The 19,412-nt window shown below is 37.3% G+C and overlaps 1 protein-coding gene across 3 annotated transcripts in view; it reads left to right on the top strand.

The window, feature by feature from the left end:
• Akt3 (AKT serine/threonine kinase 3) overlaps nucleotides 1-19,412 on the top strand; it is a 256,790-nt gene that overhangs the window by 153,817 nt on the left and 83,561 nt on the right. For all 3 annotated transcript variants that reach the window (XM_052737751.1, XM_052737752.1, XM_052737753.1), the window contains 2 exons: nucleotides 7,516-7,660; nucleotides 14,098-14,229. In XM_052737751.1, coding sequence (XP_052593711.1) covers nucleotides 7,516-7,660; nucleotides 14,098-14,229 — 277 coding nt within the window. The remainder of the gene's footprint in view (nucleotides 1-7,515; nucleotides 7,661-14,097; nucleotides 14,230-19,412) is intronic.

Genomic DNA, 19,412 nt, shown 5'->3' with positions numbered 1-19,412 from the left:
GATTAAGTTTATGTTAACTTATAGTTGAAAACATAAAATTATACATATTAGTGGATACAATCTCATTTTAATGCATATATAAATTTTTATATCTCCTCAAACCTTTATTTAAGATAATTCTTAGAATGCACAGTATATTCCTATCTGGTCACCTCACTGTACACTAGCATGTTATAACTTCTTCTCTAACTGTACTCCTATTCACTAATCAACCTTTCACCATTATTTGTCCCTCCTCACAGTCTCTGTTGCCTTTGCCCATCACCATCCTCTCCTTTAGACTCCTCATATCCATGACATAATGTCCTTTCAGGGCCCAGCTCTCTTAGCATAATGAGCTCTAGTTCCGTCCATGTTGCCTTAAAGGACAGGATTATTTTCTTTTTTTAAGAGTGAAGAATATCCTACTGTGTGTGTGTGTGTATACATATGTTGTGTTTTCTTTATTCATTCATCAGTTGATAGACACTTAGGTTATTTTCACCTGTTGATTTGTGTGAATAGTACTACTATGAATATGGTCAAGCAATTGCCTTTTTGAATGGCCAATTTAATTCTTTTGGATAAGTGCCCAGAAATGGGATGGCTGGATCATAGGGTAGTTTTTAAATTTTTGAAGGATTTGCCATACTCCTTTTCATGTCACTTGCCACTAGTACCACTACTAACACCTGTCATCATCTGTTTCCTTATTATAATGTCCTTTGCAGCAAGGTGTAAGATATGGTCTATGACTTGTATTTGTCTGATGATGGAAATGCTAAGAACAATCTTTGTATATCTGTGGATCTTTTTTATGGCCTTGGAGAACTGCCCATTTAAGTCTTTTGTATGTTTTTAATTGGATTACTTATTTGGTTTTTGTTTGTTTTGGCCTGTTGAGTTGTAATAGTTTCTAATCAAAATTTTAGAACTTACCCCCTTTCTTTCTCTTTTGGGGAAAGGTGCATGGGGGGGGGGCGGGCACAGAGTTTAATTATGTCAGGATATAGCTCTAGCTAGCCTGGAACTGCTTGTGTAGATCAGTCTGGCTTCAAACTTGGAGAATTTCTTTTAAACAAAACAAACAAACAAAAACCTTTTCATGTATATATTTCTCAGACACTTTGACCCATTTCTTGGTTCTCATTTTCATTCTGCTGTTTCCTTTGCTTTACAGAAGATTTTTAAATTGGTATTCGTTTTGTGGCCTGTACTTTTGGTGTTATAGTCAAAGATTACTGCTAAGACAGGTGTCATGAAGAGAGCACTTTTGTTTCTTTTAGCTTTTAGTCTTTATTTTGAAGTATGTATGTGTGGTTTAAAATAAGATTCATATTTTATCCTTTTTCAAATTGACACCCATTTATTCCAAAACCATTTGTTGAAGATGAAGATGCTCTCCTTTTGGCTTTATGTGGTTTTGGCACCCTTTGAAAGATGGCCATGTATGCATGGTTTTATTACTTCTTTTATATCATTCTGTGTTTTTTTGTTTGTTTGTTTTTTTGTTTTCCAAGACAAGGTTTCTCTGTATAGTTTTGGTGCCTTTCCTGGATCTCGCTCTGTTGACCAGGCTGGCCTCGAACTCACAGAGATCTGCCTGGCTCTGCCTCTAGAGTGCTGGAATTAAAGGCATGTGCCACTGCTGCCTGGCCCATTCTGTGTTTTTATTCAGGCTCCATAGTGTTTCAGTTATTGTGCCTTTAAAATGTGTGTGTGTGTGTGTGTGTGTGTGTGTGTGTGTGTGTGTGTGTGTGTGTGTGTGTGTGCGCGCGCGCATGCGCGCGCGCACACTCTTTGAGCATTTCATAAATGTATATGATTATTTTGATCACAACCACCCTACTCCCTCTTTCAAGTCATCATGGATCACCCTCCACTCTGTAACCCTTCCAAACTTCATGTATTCATTTTTAAAAAAGGTAATTCATTGAATCCAATTAGTACCACCAATATGTTCATGGGTGTGGGGATATCTAATGCAACCTATCAGTGACCATTCTTCTGAAGAAAACTGACTTTCCTTCCCCAGCAACCTTCAATTGCCCAAGCTTCTCAGCTGGATATAAGGCCTCATGATCTCCCAGTTCATGCTGCGGTGTTGACTGGCTTTATCTTATACAATCAGCCATCATTGCTGTGAGTTCATGAGTGCAGCAGGCCTGTCAGGTCCAGCAGGCACTGTTCTCCCATCCTTCCCTACTTAGGACTCTTTAATCATCTTTCTGTCCTCAATTCCTCATTGTTCTATGAGCCTTACAGGGAAGGGGTGTGATATACCTGTCCCATTTAAGGATAAGCACTCCTCCATTCATAGTCACTTATTCTCTACATTTTTGACCAATAATGAATCTCTGTTTTAACTTCTGTCTTAGTTAGGGTTTCTATTGCTGCCAAGAGACACCATGACCACGACTTATAAAGGAAAGCATTTAGTTGGGTCATGGGGGAAAGCATGGTGGCATACAGGATAACGTGGTGCTGGAGCAGGAGCTGAGAGTTCTACATCTGCAAGCAGTAGGAAGAGAGTGAGCTACTAAGCCTTGCTTGAGCTTTTGAGACCTAAAAGCCTGCCTGTAGTGACACACCTCCTTCAATAAAGCCACACTTTCTAATAGTGCCCCTCCCTATGGGCCCATGGGGGCCATTTTTATTCAAACCACCACAACTTCCATTCACTATAAAAAGAAGCTTTTCTTACGAAGACTGCACTAATCTTTGAGTATAAAGATATGTTTAGAAGACAGTTGGATACTATGTCTACTTAAGCAAAATAACAGTAATACGTTCTCCCTTAGAGCCTGTGAGCTACCTGGCAATGGTCTTTGGCCAGGTTTACAGCACCGAACATGAGTTCCCTCCTGTCGAGTGGTCCTTAAATCCAGTCAGAAAGTAGTGGATTACTTCCGTAACATTCACATCACTATTGCACCTATGGGAATATCTTGTCAGACTGGTTATTGTAACTCACAGAGTTCACAGTTTGGTAAGACAGTTGTTGATTTTCTTTCCCAGTAGACTGCATTGTCCCTTTTAGTAACTATGAAAGCTAGCCTTTAGGAAGACTTCTAGGTTAGTACCAGCTTGATTTCTCCTTGTCCTGTCTGAAAGTTATGAAGTAATTATAAACATTCTTAACAGTTACATTGTATCTAACTAGGTCTGAAATTGTCTGTTTCATATATAATGTTGAAGAATCATCTAAAATATATGTACAGAAATTTAAGACAATGTGGTTAAAAGTACAAAGACAAATATTCTATGGAATTAGATTCCTAGGGGATCCAGATAATAGAATTTTTTTACAGTGATTAAAAGTACTAAGCATGTATGTATGTATGTATGTATGTATGCATGCTTAAGGCTGGGGAATTGACAGAAGAAATTATAAAAAAGAAACATAGTCTAAAACTGCTGTAAGACTTTCATAATTCTGATGGCTAGTGAATGGTTTTAATTGCAAGTTAGACATCACATTAGTGAACCTGAAGACCTAAGAGACTACCCAGCAGGAAGTATGCAAAGATAGGACAGAAAGTAAAAACTGATGACAGTAGAATGGAGGGCAGATTATGCAATGAGGAAGTCTTACAGATCATCATTAAACTTTCAAGTAATTTGAGAGAATGAGGCAGGAAGAATTTAAATTAACAGTGCATGAAATTTTTCTAGAATGTCTAAAGATACAATTCCACAGGACCAAAAGTTCTGCAAATACCAAGTGAGTTAAATACAAAGAAAATTCCTATCCAGTAAGATTGGTTGTTTTTTTGTTTTGTTTGTTTGGTTGGTTTTTCAAGAAAGGATGTTTTAGTTATGGTTTCTATTGCTGTGAAGAGACACCATGACCAAGGCAACTCTTATAAAGGGAAACATTTAATTGAAGTAGTTTAAATTCAGAGGGTTAGTTCATTATCATCATGGTGGGGGAGCATGTAGTCATGCAGGCAGACATGGTGCTGGCTACATCTTGATCAGAAGGCAACAGTAAATGATCTGTCACACTGTGTGTAGTTTGAGCATAGGAAACCTCAGAGCCCACACCCACAGTGAAGCACTTCCTCTAACAAGGCCACACCTCCTAATACTGCCACTCCCTTTGGGGGCTTTTTTCTTTCAAACCACCATCCAGGGTTTCTCTGTTTAGCCCTGGCTGTCCTGGAACTTGTTTTGTAGATCAGGCTGGCCTTGAACTCAGAGATAATGCCTCCCTCTGCCTTCCAAGAGCTGGAACTAAAGGTGTGCACCACCACACCTGGCTGTCCAATAAGGTTGTTAAATACCATAGTGAATGAGAAAGAATTTTTTTTCTTTTCCTCAGAGGAGCAGCAGTTAGATCAAAAGGTAACATAACAATAGGAAAAGCTGATGAAGGGAACCTACTGCATATAGTACTAATTGGGGATAATGGAGTCATGCCCTCAGAGTGCTGAAACCAAGTAAGTGCCACAAAACAATATGTTCCAAGAATGAAAGTAAAATTAAAATACTTTTAGTTAGAGGGGTCATTGAGATGGCTCAGTAGGTAAACTTTAAAAAAAAAGCATCACATTTTAGGGGAAGAATTATATCAAATAGGTAGGATATGTGCAAATAAAATTTAGTTGTAGTTTCAAAAAAAGCATTTAACTGAACTTTTTTACTTTCTCATTTTTTTCTTTTTTTAAAAAAATTGATTTTTTTAGATAGTAATTTAATTTTTTGAGACTTTCACAAATGTATTTTAGTCATATACACTTTTCATTCATCCACCAAACCCCTCCCAGGTTCATCTCTTTCTCTTCCATACCCACTTGATTTTGTGCTCTCTGTTCTTCTTTAGAAGGTACTATATAGCAGCAAATGGCCTGGTCCTCTGGCTGCTGTAGTCTTTCCACCCTCTTTTTCATGATGTTCTGAGTCTGTGCATAGGAATTGTATTGTAAATGTATTAATTGGGGTTGGGCACACAGTGGTCAGTTGTTCTCTGAATTTGAACGAGTTGTGACTTTCAGTAATAGTCTCCATCTGCTACAAAGAGAAGTTTCTTTGACGAGGAGGAGGTGAGAGCTGCACTTATCTGTGGTCCTAAGGATAAGTATTTAGAATGCGTTTAGAGGAAAATAGTCATAGTAGAGTCTCCTCTAGGGTCCATGACCTCAGCAGCCACAGATAGTTTGCTGAGTTTACAATGCAAGGCATAAATTTCCTCATATTGAGTAAACTTTAAGTCCAGTTGGATGGCCATTGTTTACTACTAGGATATAAGTGCCACTATTGCACCTTTCAGAATATCCAGTCATTGTGATTCACAGGCGTTACAGCTAAATAGGACTGTTGATTACTTTCTCATTCTGGCAGCTTGTATAGCTCCTTTCAGCACTATAAGAGCTAGTTCTCAGGGAGGGGGCTTCAGTGTTAGGTTATGGCTGATTACTCTAAATCCTGTGTCTTAAGTGTGTGGTGTCTTTAGCAGCAGAGTTTTGCCTTCCTTTCCTGGAAGGCAGTGAAGGGCTACAGCAATAGCCTATGTTATCTGGGATCTCTTGGACTCCTCTTCTAGTAGCTCAAAAGGAGTTTTTCTGTACCTGGCACCAAGGTAGGGGTGTGTGTGTGTGTGTGTGTGTGTGTGTGTGTGTGTGTGTGTGTGTGTGTGTGTGTTTTAAACTTTCCTTTTATTTATTCTTTGTGTCTTTTACATCATGCACCTCAATCCCATTCATTTACCTTTGTACCCAACCCCACCCCAAGTAAAATAAAGTAAAATTTAGAGATAAAAAGAAAAATCTAATCATGGAAGCTGCAGTGTCACACAGTGAGTCATGCAGTAAACCCTTTTGTCCCTATATCTTTACTTGCAAGTGTTCATTGCCACAAGTCTGGTTTGAGGCCTCTGGTTTCTGCTACACTATTGATGCTGGGCCCTCACTGGGACTCCTCTTGGATATCCTGTTGTTGCCCTGTGTCTTGGAGATGCTGCAGCTTTGGGTCTGCAGGACTGGCCCCTTCACATGCTACAGCTATTTTATAGATAGGGTGGATGTTGGGGTGGGCCAACTCATAACCCTGGTTCTGGGCCTGGATAGTTACAGGGTTGTTTAGCTCATCAGCTCTTTCCAGTCCTCACTACCATGGTGAGCTTTCCAGCGTTGCCCTGACTAGTTTACCCTTTGCATCTATGAACAAGGAGCAAGGCCAGTTCTCCTGCTTTCACTCCCTTGGGATTGGCTCTCCCACACCTACACCATCAGGGCCAGCTTTACTGTCTTGCCTAGGTGAGGTTTAGGGGCCACTCTCCTGAGTGCTGCAGCCGGTGAGGGGTAAGGGCAGCTCTCCAGCTCTTAAGACCTCAGGGCAGGCTCTTCCACCCTTCTTAGGCATGGGGGCAGGACATCTCTCCTCTGCCCATGCCTCCATATGGCAATGAGGGGCAGGGGCGTGGGGTGGGGTGGGGAGGCAGATCTTATGCTCATGTTCTTGCATGTATTGTCTCCTGTTCCTCCTCACCCCCTCCATCAACAGGATCAGCTCTGCTGTGCTGTCCACTTGAGGTGCAGGACCAACTTTCCTGAGTATTGGCAGCTGGTAAAGGGAGGGTCAGCTCTCTCTCCAGCTGGAGGCAGTAGGGGCAAAGAAGAAGGGCATCTTTCTCTTAGTCCCATCACCACACCACAGACAAGAGAGGCAGTACTAGCTATGCCCCTTTTATGCCCTCAGGGCTGGCTACTGTGCCCCTGTCTACAGGGTCAACTCTACTGTGCTGCCCAGGCAAGACAGAGGTCCTGTGCTCCTAAGTGCTACAGCTGCTTCAGGTGTTGAGGGGTGAGGAAAGGAGGGCATTTTCCCTTACCCACACCACCATATGGCAGATGAGAGGGGCATGACCTGCTCTCTCCCATTCTTAACCCTTCAGAGCCAGTTTGTCCATGGCCCTGTGAACAGGGTCAGCTCTGTTGTGCTGCCCAAATGAGGTGTAAGACTCTATCCTGAGTGCTTCAGCTGGTGAAGAGCAGGACCAGTTCTCCCTAGAGTTGCAGCCAATTAGGGGTGAGGCCAGCTCTCTACAGCCCTATTAGTTCACCATAATAGTACCCTTCTGTACGGCACCACAAGGCACCGGGTGGGCCAATGTTTTCTCCTCAGAGTCTAAAGTGTGAGTCTTCTTGGTCTGCTCAGCCAGTCATGGTGCTAGGGGCACCAGGGTTTTTGTTTGACAGTTTACAGTTTGGGGGGGAGTACTGTCACCACCACAAAGGGTAACTTAAAGTGTGTGTGTGTGTGTGTGTGTGTGTGTGTGTGTGTGTGTGTGTGTGTAATATGTATTTGTAGGCAGATACATTTTATGCAATAAGTGAACATAATATAATTACCATATAAGTGCTACTTCTGACTCTAGGCCTGTAGCAAAAATGCTTTTAGGATTATTTTCACCTAGAAATGATGACAGAGAGGGTGGCTACACAGTAGACTATTTGTATTCATCTTATAAATTATAAAAGGTTTAATTTAAGTAACTTATCTTCTGTTAATGAGAAATCGTACTCATTTTTATAGAGAAGAATGGACAGAAGCTATCCAAGCTGTAGCAGACCGACTGCAGAGGCAAGAAGAGGAGAGAATGAATTGTAGTCCAACTTCGCAAATTGATAATATAGGAGAGGAAGAGATGGATGCATCTACAACCCATCATAAAAGAAAGGTAGAAAATAATGACTTATTTTACTTCTAAATACAGTCTTAATATGCTGAAAACTGCTTCTGAAAGAGATGTCAGCCAATTTTCTCACTGCATTTATTACTTTGTGAACCTAAAGGACCTGTTGTTTAAAACCTAATAATGCACCAGCACTGCAGTATTGAGTGTTTGTAGACTTATGAAGGATTGCTGAGTGATGGACTTTAAAGATGACGTTTTATCTTGTGGATAACAACATTTTAGAAACTTGGAAATTAAATGTTTTCCTTAAGGTGCAATGTCTCTGTGATTTATTCCCCTTGCCTTCAGCCTCATCGAAACTACCTATAAAAGTTAGTCTTAGAAATAACACATTTTCTTTTAATTGCTACTTATGAGCCAATGAAGGAGAAAAACCACAATTTTTCAATCCTCAGTGCCCCAGATTAATAGATAATTTATATAGGAATTGTAAATAATATTTTTCATTACTATAAAAATTTAAAAATAACTTCATTATGTAAAAAATGGTATTCAAAACTAGTCTAATGTGATTATTTGAAAATTCCCACATATAGGGAAGAATGAACTGAAGCTATCCAAGCTTTAGATTGATGGTCAATATAGTAGATTGAAATGTTATTTGCATGTATAAGTTAAATATATATTTGCTTTTTATTTTATAAATTATATTCAGGTGTGAAAAAACCAAATACTCAAAGTATTATCAATTATGTTTTTCACTTGTTTAATTAACTAGTTGATTAATAAATTAATTAATTTCACAGTGCTGGTATTTTGAACTATGGTGTATGCAAATGTTCCTCTACTATTGAACTCTGCCGTTTGGTGTTAGTATAGTGAGCAGAATTGCTTTTCATGTTAGATTTCCTGGATTCAAATCCTTACCTTTCCACATGCTATCTATCTGTGAACTTATTGGAATTATATAGTCACAACTTAGAGAATTAATTGACTATGTAAAGTTTTTTCTTTAATTAACATTCTGTACTTGATGACTGTGAACATTTCTGTCTTTTTATTTTTAATTTCCCCCCATTTTATATTACATGCAAAATATGGATATTTTGCTTTCAAGTGTATCTGTGGACCAAGTGTGTGCAGTGCCTGGGGAGTTGAGAAGAGGGGCATTAGATTCCCTAGAATTGGAGTTACATATAGTTGTGAGCATCATGTGGGAATTGAACCAAAATTTTCTAGTAGAAGAGCAGTCCGTGTGCTTAACTGCTACGTCACCTCTATATGCCCCCTTTTCTGTCCTTTATGTAGATGAATCCTCTCTTTTGTGGTTGTTGGTTTGAATATATAGGTCATTATAAGTTGATTTCTCAGTCAAGAAGATGATCATAACCTATCTTTACCCATTTATTAAGATTAGAAATTTCCTTTTCCATGGATGTGTATAACTTGAAGTTTGACTGTGTTAATAAATTTGAATCAAGTTCCAGTTAATCTCGTCCTTTGAATTTAAACTACTTCATTAAAAAGCAAGTTATACCAGCTCTACCCTGTTTAATTTTCCTGGAATTCTAAATATATGCTTAACAGATCAGTAAGATACTGTTAAGCCAGGAATTGAAAATGGTGACTTTGTAACACTGTAAATTGATGTACTATATCCAATCAATGGAAGGATATTAAATATAAGTATGGACATTGATCAGCAATAATATTGAATAGACACACAATTTTAAAAGGTAATAGTGGAAATATGTGAGGGTATTTTCTTGAGAAGAATGGTTATAAATGATAACTAAATCATACTTTTTTATAATTACTAAGTTGAATAATATTCTTCTTTATCACTAACCATTAATAAGTGTTTATTTTGTGCTTATTTTGCAGTGGGCTCTGAGCAGTACTTTTGTATTTATCTTAGCCATTTAAAAGTCATTTGAGGTATAGACAACTAATATGCCATTTTATAGTTGAGACATCTGATAATACAAGTTAAATATCATGCTCAAATATCTAAATCTTTTAATTATACATTATATAACCTCACTGTGTAACATTTCTGTGGATCATACATCAGCAGAATGTTAATATTGTAAAATAATGGTAGAATGTGAAGATCCCTGAATCCTAATGCGTGGGTAGATCTCCTAACTCATCTTTTAGCTTCTTTATCTATCAAAAGGGGGTAATTATTGTACCTAACTCATGTACTTGTGAGTCTTAAATTGAGGGGATATTTTGCATTTAAATATAGTAAGTATAAAGTCAGTGTTAATGATTGTAGTTAGTATCCTACTTTGTCTCATAAAAGTAATTAAGTGTCTTTCTATAGATTGTCTTAGGATTATTTACTGAAATTTGAGTTTAAAAATAAAAACTTGCTAGATTTTTTTTCAGTATTGGAGATTGAACCTAGGACCTCATACATGTTATGCAAATCCTCTACTACTGAGCTATATTTATGGTTACTTTTTATTCTTTTAAAATTTTAGATAGGTTCTCACTAAGTTGTGTAGAGTGGCCTTGAACCCATGCTCTATCCCAGATTGGCTTTCACTTATAAAACCCTTGGCTCAGCTTCACAAGTAGCTGGGAGTACAGGTCTCTGTTACAGGCTCAGCTGATAGAAATATTTTTAATGTATTTTGGGCTCAAGGTCTTAACCATATATGATTCCCATTTTTTTATATATATAATTTTAAGTGTATGTAGTAATTTAAAATAATTTTAAATCACAGGAGTATAAAAAAATGAATGTTTGTATCACTGGCTTCTCTGTAATGAGTCCAATAGTTTAAAGTGTCCAATATTACAGTCACATATATGATAACTAGATTTAGAACTGTTTCCTATATGTGCATCAGTCACCATGAAAAGAATTGTGCTTTACATTTTTTAAAAAATTTTGGGCCGGGCGGTGGTGGCGCACGCCTTTAATCCCAGCACTCGGGAGGCAGAGGCAGGCGGATCTCTGTGAGTTCGAGGCCAGCCTGGTCTCCAAAGCGAGTACCAGGAAAGGCGCAAAGCTACACAGAGAAACCCTGTCTCGAAAAACCAAAAAAAAAAAAAAAAAAAATTTTGGACTTCAACACATTTGAAATAAACAAGTTTTCATACTTGGTAAAATACATTTTTTTTTTTTTGAAAATGGACAATACTATTCAGAGGACACTTAATGGTCAAGGTAGCTATGCTGAGAGTGGTCTTGACTTCTGCCTCTTGGCCATACAAAAGTAGAGTATTGCCAAAGTATTTGTTGAAACACCTAGGACTCTGTTGCCATAGTATTTGTCCAAGCACCCAGGACTCTTGAAAAGGGAGACACTGCATAATGGAGAAAAGAGACAAGGTCTGACAATCAAATTTAAATATCCTTCTTTTTGAAGATGTTTCAAAGGGATGTGTATGATTTGAATATGTTTGTAAGGCTTTTGTTGTGTGTAGACACTGATTTCTTTGCTTAAAATGGCCAGTTTTAAGGGATTCATATTTCTGAAGATTATCCATGCCTCCATCTAGTGATGCTTTCTTCTATGTCTCTGTATATGTATGTGTGTATATGTGTGTGTGTTTGTGTGTGTGTGTGTGTGTGTGTGTGTGTGTGTGTGTGTGTGTGTGTGTTCTTCTGTGTGTGTGTGTGTAGACGTGTATACCTGCTATGTAGCCCAGGCTAGCTTTGTATCTATTATGGGCCTATAGTCTTTGGGTAATAAGTTTGTATTGTCATGCCTAGCCTTTTAATTGCATCCTCTTTTTGTTAATCATTAACACTTTTTATCATATCTTTTCTTGTATCCCCAAAAGGAAAACATTCTGTAATAGCTTCTATTTCACTTTGCAAATATTAGGTAGTTTCTGTGTATGCCATTCTGAGCATGTACATTTGCTATAAAGGCCCTTTTAATTTGTTGAAGCTCTGTCAAAATAGATACATAACCTGTTTCTGGTGATGTCATTTAGAATACTACTTAACTAATATTAGTTTTTGTGTAAATTCCTTTTTCGAAAGATTGACAAACTGACAGAAACTGAAATTCAGTTGAAGACTGCTATATTATTTTACGTTTTTTGCCTCTTGTCCCTAAAAATTGCAACCTTCAAGGATTGTGGTAATGTTTTATGTATGTTGCTTTTCATCTGAAAATGTCATAAAGTAATTTACAAATTATTTTCCTATTTTTGTCTCCAAGACTTAGAGATAACAATAGTATTTAGTAATTGTGTGTATTAGTATCATTTTTAGTGGTTTTAGATGAAAAATAAAGAAGGTACTATATGCTATATTGAACAATAAAATGAATTTTGACTTGGTTACCAGACTTTACCTTTTTATTGCCATGAAAATAGCAGAAATAATAGCTATGTTATTTCATATGGTTTTGTTGCTAGATGGGCTGTTCTACTGTTCTTGCATAGATCTTCAAATTATTTTTGGCTGCCCGTGTGCTGGCCTTGAAAAATCCAAAGAAAACTTTTTGTTATGTCCCAGGGTTTGGTGTTGACTTTTGCCTTCATGGTTTCTGCACTTTCTCCCTGTGCATGTGGTATCTTATCTTACAGGCTCTTGGTGTATAGTTCTTCCTCCAACAAGATAACCTCAGCTTCCACACAGAAGGAAAGCCATCTCTTGAGAGTTTCTAAAAGAGAAAAAACTTTCTAAGTGCTATGTCTAAAGGCTGGCTCTGGAACTGGCATAGACTCTGATCAAATAGTTTAAGGAGCCGTGAATTTGAAAGAGAGCAGGAAGGTGCAAGGAGGGCCTGGAAAGCGAAAAGGGAATGGGGAAATTGTGTACTTATATACTATTAAAAATGCCACGGGGTGGGGGTGAGGGTAAAGATCATGATGGGAAATCTACAGAGACAACTGAACCAAGCTCATAGGAACTCATGAACTTTAGATTGACAGCTGTGGAACCTGCATGGGACCAGACTAGGCCCTCTGCATACAGGAGAGAGATGTGTAGCTGGGTCTGTTTGAGGGGCCCCTGGCAATGTGCTCAGGATCTATCCCCAGTGAATGAGCTGGCCGGACACTCACCCTTGATGCAGCAGGTTGGGGCTTGGTCCTGCCTCGACTGAATGTACTAGGCTTAGCTGTCCCCCCATGGGAGAACTTACCCTTTTGGAGGAGGGGACTGGGGGTAGGTCAAGAAGACGGGGATGGGGGGCGCATTCAGGAGGAGGGATGAGAGAGGGATCTGTGGTTGGTATGTAAAATGAATAAAAAAAATTTAAAAAGAAAAATTGCCAATCAGATAGAGACTGAGAGTTGGGGAGGGAGGAAGTGAGAGGAAGTGGGTGAATATGGGAAAGAGATGGACTGCTGCTTGGTGGCAACAAGACAGTCATATTTGGGGTCTCATAGTTTGGTCCTTATCCTCTGAGTTTTTAAATCTGTTAGTTAAATGAAATATGTCTAGCTATCTATCATTTTTCTAAATGACTGTAACTGTTTTCCACATATGTGCATCTACATTTGACTTATAATTGAATCAATAAGTATATGTTATTTCTCCTGCTCTCTTTTTGACATTTACTTTTCCTTTGAACTAGATGTGTTAAGACATTATAATTTGACATTTGCTTAAAATTACCCAAATTATAGGCAAGTGATACTAAAATTGAATGTAGCCATTCATTTATGAAATATTTAAAATGGTTTTTAATGTCAGAGTGATTCTGGCCTCAAGGAGTGAATTGAAAAATATTTTTCTCATTCTGGTTTTCAAGAAGAGTTTGTGCAGAATTGGTAGCATTTTTTTCTTTAAATGTTGTGGACTTTTCCTTATTGTAAAAAGTTTTAGTACAAATTCAGTTATTATATATAGGGCTGTTCAGCTTATCCTTTACTTTGTCAGTGGGCTTTTGTAGTTTGTGATGTAGGTAATTTGCTTATTTCATTTCAGTGTCAATTTTACTGGCATAAAGCGGTTTATTCTCTCATGGTCCCTTTAATTCCTGTAGGTTTTGTAGTGATGTCTCCTTTGTGATTTCATGTTGGTAATTTTATCTTTGTGTCTATCTTCCTGATCAATATGGCTGGAAATTGACACTTTCTATTGTTCTTTTCTCCTGTTTCTTTGAAAAATGCTCCTTTGCTTGTATTTTAAAATGTTTATGTGTGTGTTCTTAGATATCACTTCTTCTGAGGTAGCACTTACTTTAAAAAAGCCTGAGAACTGGAAAATACTTTTTAAAAACCTTATTTTATTTTTAAAAAATGTTCTGTCAGTTAACTAATAATTTGACTGATGGAGAAATTCTAGGTTCAAAATAATTTCTACAAACTCTGAAAACTCCATTATTTTCAGTATTCAAGGTTGCTTAAGAAACAACCAATAGTAGTATGTTTTTTTTTATTTGAAGTTGGTCTAGAAATTAGTAGGATCAATATCGAGTTTACAGTGCAAGTATTACAAGCAGACTAACAGTAAATTGTGTCAACTATTTGATTGTGGTTTTCTACTTTATATTTTTCAGACAATGAATGATTTTGACTATTTGAAACTACTAGGTAAAGGCACTTTTGGAAAAGTTATTTTAGTTCGAGAGAAAGCAAGTGGAAAATACTATGCTATGAAGATTCTGAAGAAAGAAGTCATTATTGCAAAGGTAACTTGAGTCGAAAAGCTTTTTAGTATGAACGTGTATCTGTGCACATTCTTGTAAATGGTATAGAGATTTCATGAAGCAATCAAAACATTGAGTTTAAACTATTACCTATTAGTAGACAACAGTGTTCGTTTTAAGGTTTTCAGCAGTGTACAGTATTATGTAAATTATAGTGAAGCTGTTTTATTCCATTGAGGAAATACTTCATTTGTTAATTTGAAGGAATGTTTTAACTATATATTTATGATCCACATCACTAATTACATTAGTGTTGCTTTCACTATTTTTCCATTATGTATAATGTGCCATATCAATTTCATTCCCCATTCAGTTGAAGGACATGTAGGTGGTTTTTATTTCCTAGCTATTATGCATAGAGCAGCAGTGGACATGGTTGAGCAGTACCTGTGGAGTGGGCTGTTGTCCTTTGGTCATATGCCAAGAAGTGGTATATATGGGTCATATGGTAGGTTTATTTTTAGCTTTTTGGGGACTCTACCACAATGATTTCCAGAGTGGATAGATCAGCTTGCAATCCCACCAACAGTGAAGGTGGGTCCCCCTTTCCTTACATTCCCTCCAGCATTTTTTGTCAGTTATTTTGTTGATCTTTGCCAACTGAGATTGGTAAGATGAAATTTCATAGTTGTTTTGATTTGCATTTCCCTAATTGCTAGATAGTAAGAACATTTTTTGAGCGAGTTTTTTTAAGCCACCCCCACCTTTATTTTGAGAACTCTTTGTTTAGATCTCAGGCCTGTTTGTTTGTTTGTTTTTGAATGAGTCATTTGTTTTTATACTCTTCATTTTTGAATTCTTTATATATTCTGGGTATTAATCCTCTGTCAGATATAGAGCTAGCGAAGATTCTCTCCGTTTTGTGTCCTTCTCTTCACCTGCTTGATTGTTTCTTTAGCCATGCAGTCCTACTTTTCACTTGGTGCCCTTAATCCTTGGGCAAAAGGAGTATACCGAAGTCCTTTCTGTACCTGTGTCCTTTAGGGTACTGCCTGTGCTTTCTTCTAACAGTTCCAGTATTTCAGGTTCACATTTAAGTCTTTGAACCTTTTGGAAACAGTTTCTGTGCAAGGTGATAGATGGGGGCTAATTTCGTTCTTCTGCATGTGGACAATTTTCCCAGCACCATTTATGAAGATGCATTCTTTTCTAGAGCATGTTTTTGTCATCTTTGTCAATTATTAAATGGCTGAAGTTACATGTATTCATGTTTGAATTTTCAATCCTGTTCCAATGCCCTATATGTTTTTATGTCAGGACTATATTTTTATTACTGTGGCTCTGTAATATATCTTGAGATCTGGAAAGGAATCCCTCCAGAATGGAATCCCTCCAGAATGGAATCCCTCCAGAATTGTTTGTTTGTTTGTTTGCTTGCTTGCTCAGGATTGTTTTGTCTATACAGGGTCTTTTGTGGTTTCATATTAATTTAGGATATTTTTTTTTCTTTCTCTGAAGAGGAAGAGGAAATTTTGATTGGGATTGAAATTTATAAATACCTTTGGTGGAGTGGTAATTTTCACACCATTAATTCTACCAATTCATAAGCCTGGGATGCCTTTCCATTTCCTAGTGTCTTTATCTCTTTCTTCAGAGGTTTAAAATATTTATTGCAAAGGTCCTCAACCTCCTTGGTTAGGTTTATTGCTAGATACTGTATTTTCTTTGAGGCTGTTGTGAATGGGAGTATATCCATGACATCTTTTTCTGTATATTTGTCATTGATGTATAGAAAAACTATTGATGTGTACAAGTTGATCCATTATCTTTCCACTATTGATGAATTTATCATTTCTAGAAGGCTTCTGGTAGAATTTTTGGGATCTTTCATATATAGTGTCATGCTGTATGCAATGCAAATAAGAGTGATTGATTTTAACTTTTTTTATTTTGGATCTTTAATTTTCTTCTCTTACCTGATTGCTGTGGAGGAGTCGGGAGAGTGGACATCTTTGTGTGATTTCTGTCTTCAGTGGGGTTGACTTAAGTTTTTTCTCCATTTAGGTTGCTGTTGACTATGTGTTTCTTATTTATAGCTATAACTCTTAGTTAGGGTTACAATTGCTATGATGAACTACCATGATCAAAAAGCAGGTTGGGGAGGAAAGAGGTTTCTTTGGCTTATATTTCCACATCATAGTCCATTGTTGAAGGAAGTCAGGACAGGAACTCAAGTAGTGCTGGCTCCTGGAGGCAGGAGCTGATGCAGAGGCCATGAGGGGCATGACTTACTGGCTTGCTCCACATGGCTTGCTTAGCCTGCCTATTTATACATCCCAGTATCACAGCCAAGGGGTGGCCCCACCCACAATGGGCTGAACCCTCCTACTTCAATCACTAATTAAGAAAATGTTCTATAAGCTTGCCTACTACCCAATCTTGTGGAGACAGTTTCTCAATTGAGGCTCCCTTCTCTCTGGTGAGTAACTTGTGTCAAATTGAAATAAAAACTAGCCAGGGTAATAGCTTTTATTATTATGAGGAGTAATATTACCTCTAGTCCTGTTTTTTATAGGACTTTTATCGTGAAGTCACGTTGGATTTTATCAAAGGCCTTTCTGCATCTATTGACAGGATCATGTGTTTTTTTTTTCTCGTCTTTAAGTCCATTATGAAGTTATTTATGTTTTTGTTGTTGTTTTGTTTGTTTGTTTGTTTTTTGAGTGAGGGTTTCTCTGTCCTGGAACTGACTTTGCAGACCTCAAACTCAGAGCTCCACCTGCCTCTGCCTCCCAAGTCCTGGGACTAGAGGAGCACTCCAACACTCCTGGCTACATATATTGACTTTCTGTGTATAAGTCATCCTTACATCTCAAAGCCAGCTAGGCCATAGTTGATAATCTTTTTGCTATTTAGGTCTGTATTTGGTTTGTAAGTATTTTATTGAGCTCTTTTTGAATCTGTATTCATTAGGGATGTTGGCCTCTAGTTTTCTGTTTTTGTTGTGTCTTTGCCTGGGTTTGGTATTAGAGTGATATTGGTCACATAGAAGCTGGGAGTGCTTCTTCTGTTTGTATCTGTTTGAATAGTTTAGAAAGGATGTAAGTCCATATGCGCCTGGACAGTTTTATTTGGAAACTTGTTTGTTTGTTTTTGCTTTTTTCAAGACAGGGTTTCTCTGTGTAGCCCTGGCTGTCCTGGAACTCAGATCCGCCTGCCTCTGTGTCCTGAGTACTGGGATTAAAGGCATGTGCCCCTCTCCTCCGACCCCGCCCCCCACAGGAAATCTTTTTATTGGTATTTTAATCTCCTCATTTGTTATGGGTCTGTTTAGGTTGTTTACTTCTCGGCTTAATTTTGGTGGTTTGGCTGAATCTACAAAGTCATCAGTTTCTTTTAGGTTTTCCAACTTAATGGAATACAGATTTTTAAAGTATTCCTTTATCTTATTGAAATTCTTTGGTATCTCCTGTAATGTTTCCCTGTTCATTTCTGATTCTATTCATTTGAATCTTCTCTTTCTTTCTTTTGATTAGTTGGGCCAAAGGTCTGTCCACTTTTTTTTTTATGTTCTCAAAGAACTAGGTCTTAGATTCATCAATTCTTGATATTGTTTTATTTCTGTTTCATTACTTTCTCCTTTTTTTCTTTTATTTCCTGTCATCTGCTGGGTTTAGATTCGGTTTGCTTTTGTTTTTCCAAGTTTTTTGAGTTGCATCATTAATTAATTAATTAAATTTTTTTCTGCTCTGATTTTTTTTTAATGTAGGCCCTTAGAGCTATACATTTCTCTGATAGGACTGCTTCCAATGAGTCCTAGAGGTTTTGTGTTGTGTTTTCTCTTTCATTTAGTCCCAGGAAAATTTTTCTTTCTTTCTTGATTTTTTTTTTATTTGACCCTTTTATCATTCAGTAATAGGTTGTGTATTTACTAGAAATTTGCTGTCAATTTTAAGTTTTATTACATAATGATCACATGATACTTGGTGTTATTTCAGTTTTTCTGAATTTGTAAAGATTTGTCTTGTGTATCAGGTTATACTGGTACACATAATTTTTTAGAAGAATTTTAGAGAAGCTTCTGTGTGCTGCTGAGTAAAATGTATATCTTTTGGTGTTTATGTAGAATATTCTATAGATATCTGTTAAGGCTATTTGATGTGTAAAGCCATTTAATTCTGATTTTTTTCCTGTTCATTTTTTGCCTAGATGACCTGTCTATTGGAGAAAATGGGGTATTGAAATCATGAACTATTAAAGGGCTGATGTTAATCTGTGTCTTTAAATCTAATAATACTTTTTTTTTTTAATTAGGTGAACTGGAGTGTGGTGCATATATATTTGGGATAGTAATGCCTTCTTGGTTAACTGTTAACCTTCATTAGAATGAAGTGCCTATCTCTTCTGATTACTTTTAGCTTGAAGTCAGTTTTGTCAGTTAGGATAGTTATTCCTACTTACTTCTTGGTCCTGTTTGATTAGAATTCTTTTGTTCATCCTTTTACTCTAAGGCAGTGCCTATCTCTTAAACTAAGATGTGGGCCTTGAGAGATGGCTCAGCAGTTAAGAGCACTGGCTGCTTTTCCAGAGGACTCAGGTTCAATTCCCAGTGCCACATGGCAGCTCACAACTGTCTGTAACTCCTCTTCCAGGGGATCTGACACCCTCACACAAACATACATGTAGGCAAAACCCAATGTACAGAAAATGCAAATAAATAAATTATAAAACTAAGATGTGTTTCTTGTAGACAACAGATAGATGAATTTTGTTTCTTAATGCATTCAGCCATCCTTTGTTATTAATTGGATAATTGAGGCCATTGATATTTAAAGTTATCATTGAAATGTGTGTGTTGATCCTAGTCATTGTGGTGTTATATTTTGGTATTGTTATTTATGTTCTCAGTAGAACTTGCTTAGTAGTTGGTCTTCAGTCCCGTGGCTATGTTCACTTCTCAGTTCAGCACTAGATATTTCTTCCTGTATTTCCTTTAGGTTTGCTTGTTGGATATAAAATTTTAGGCTACTCATATCATGGAACATTTTAAATCTCTTTAATTATGACAGATAGTTTTGCTGGACATAGTATTTTAGGTTTGCTGTCATAGTCTTTTAGGACTTACAGACTCTCCTGGCTTTCAAAGTTGCCATTGAGAAATCAGCTGTTAATCTGATGGATTTTCCTTTATATGTGACCTTTTCCTCCTACAGCTTTCAATAAAT

This window comes from Peromyscus californicus, unplaced genomic scaffold, assembly GCF_007827085.1.
Source record: "Peromyscus californicus insignis strain IS unplaced genomic scaffold, ASM782708v3 Scaffold_14__1_contigs__length_90479793_seg_2, whole genome shotgun sequence".
In the NCBI taxonomy this organism is placed as follows: domain Eukaryota; kingdom Metazoa; phylum Chordata; class Mammalia; order Rodentia; family Cricetidae; genus Peromyscus; species Peromyscus californicus.
The sequence above is the reverse complement of the archived record's forward strand: the minus strand, read 5'-3'. Positions and strand labels throughout refer to the sequence as shown.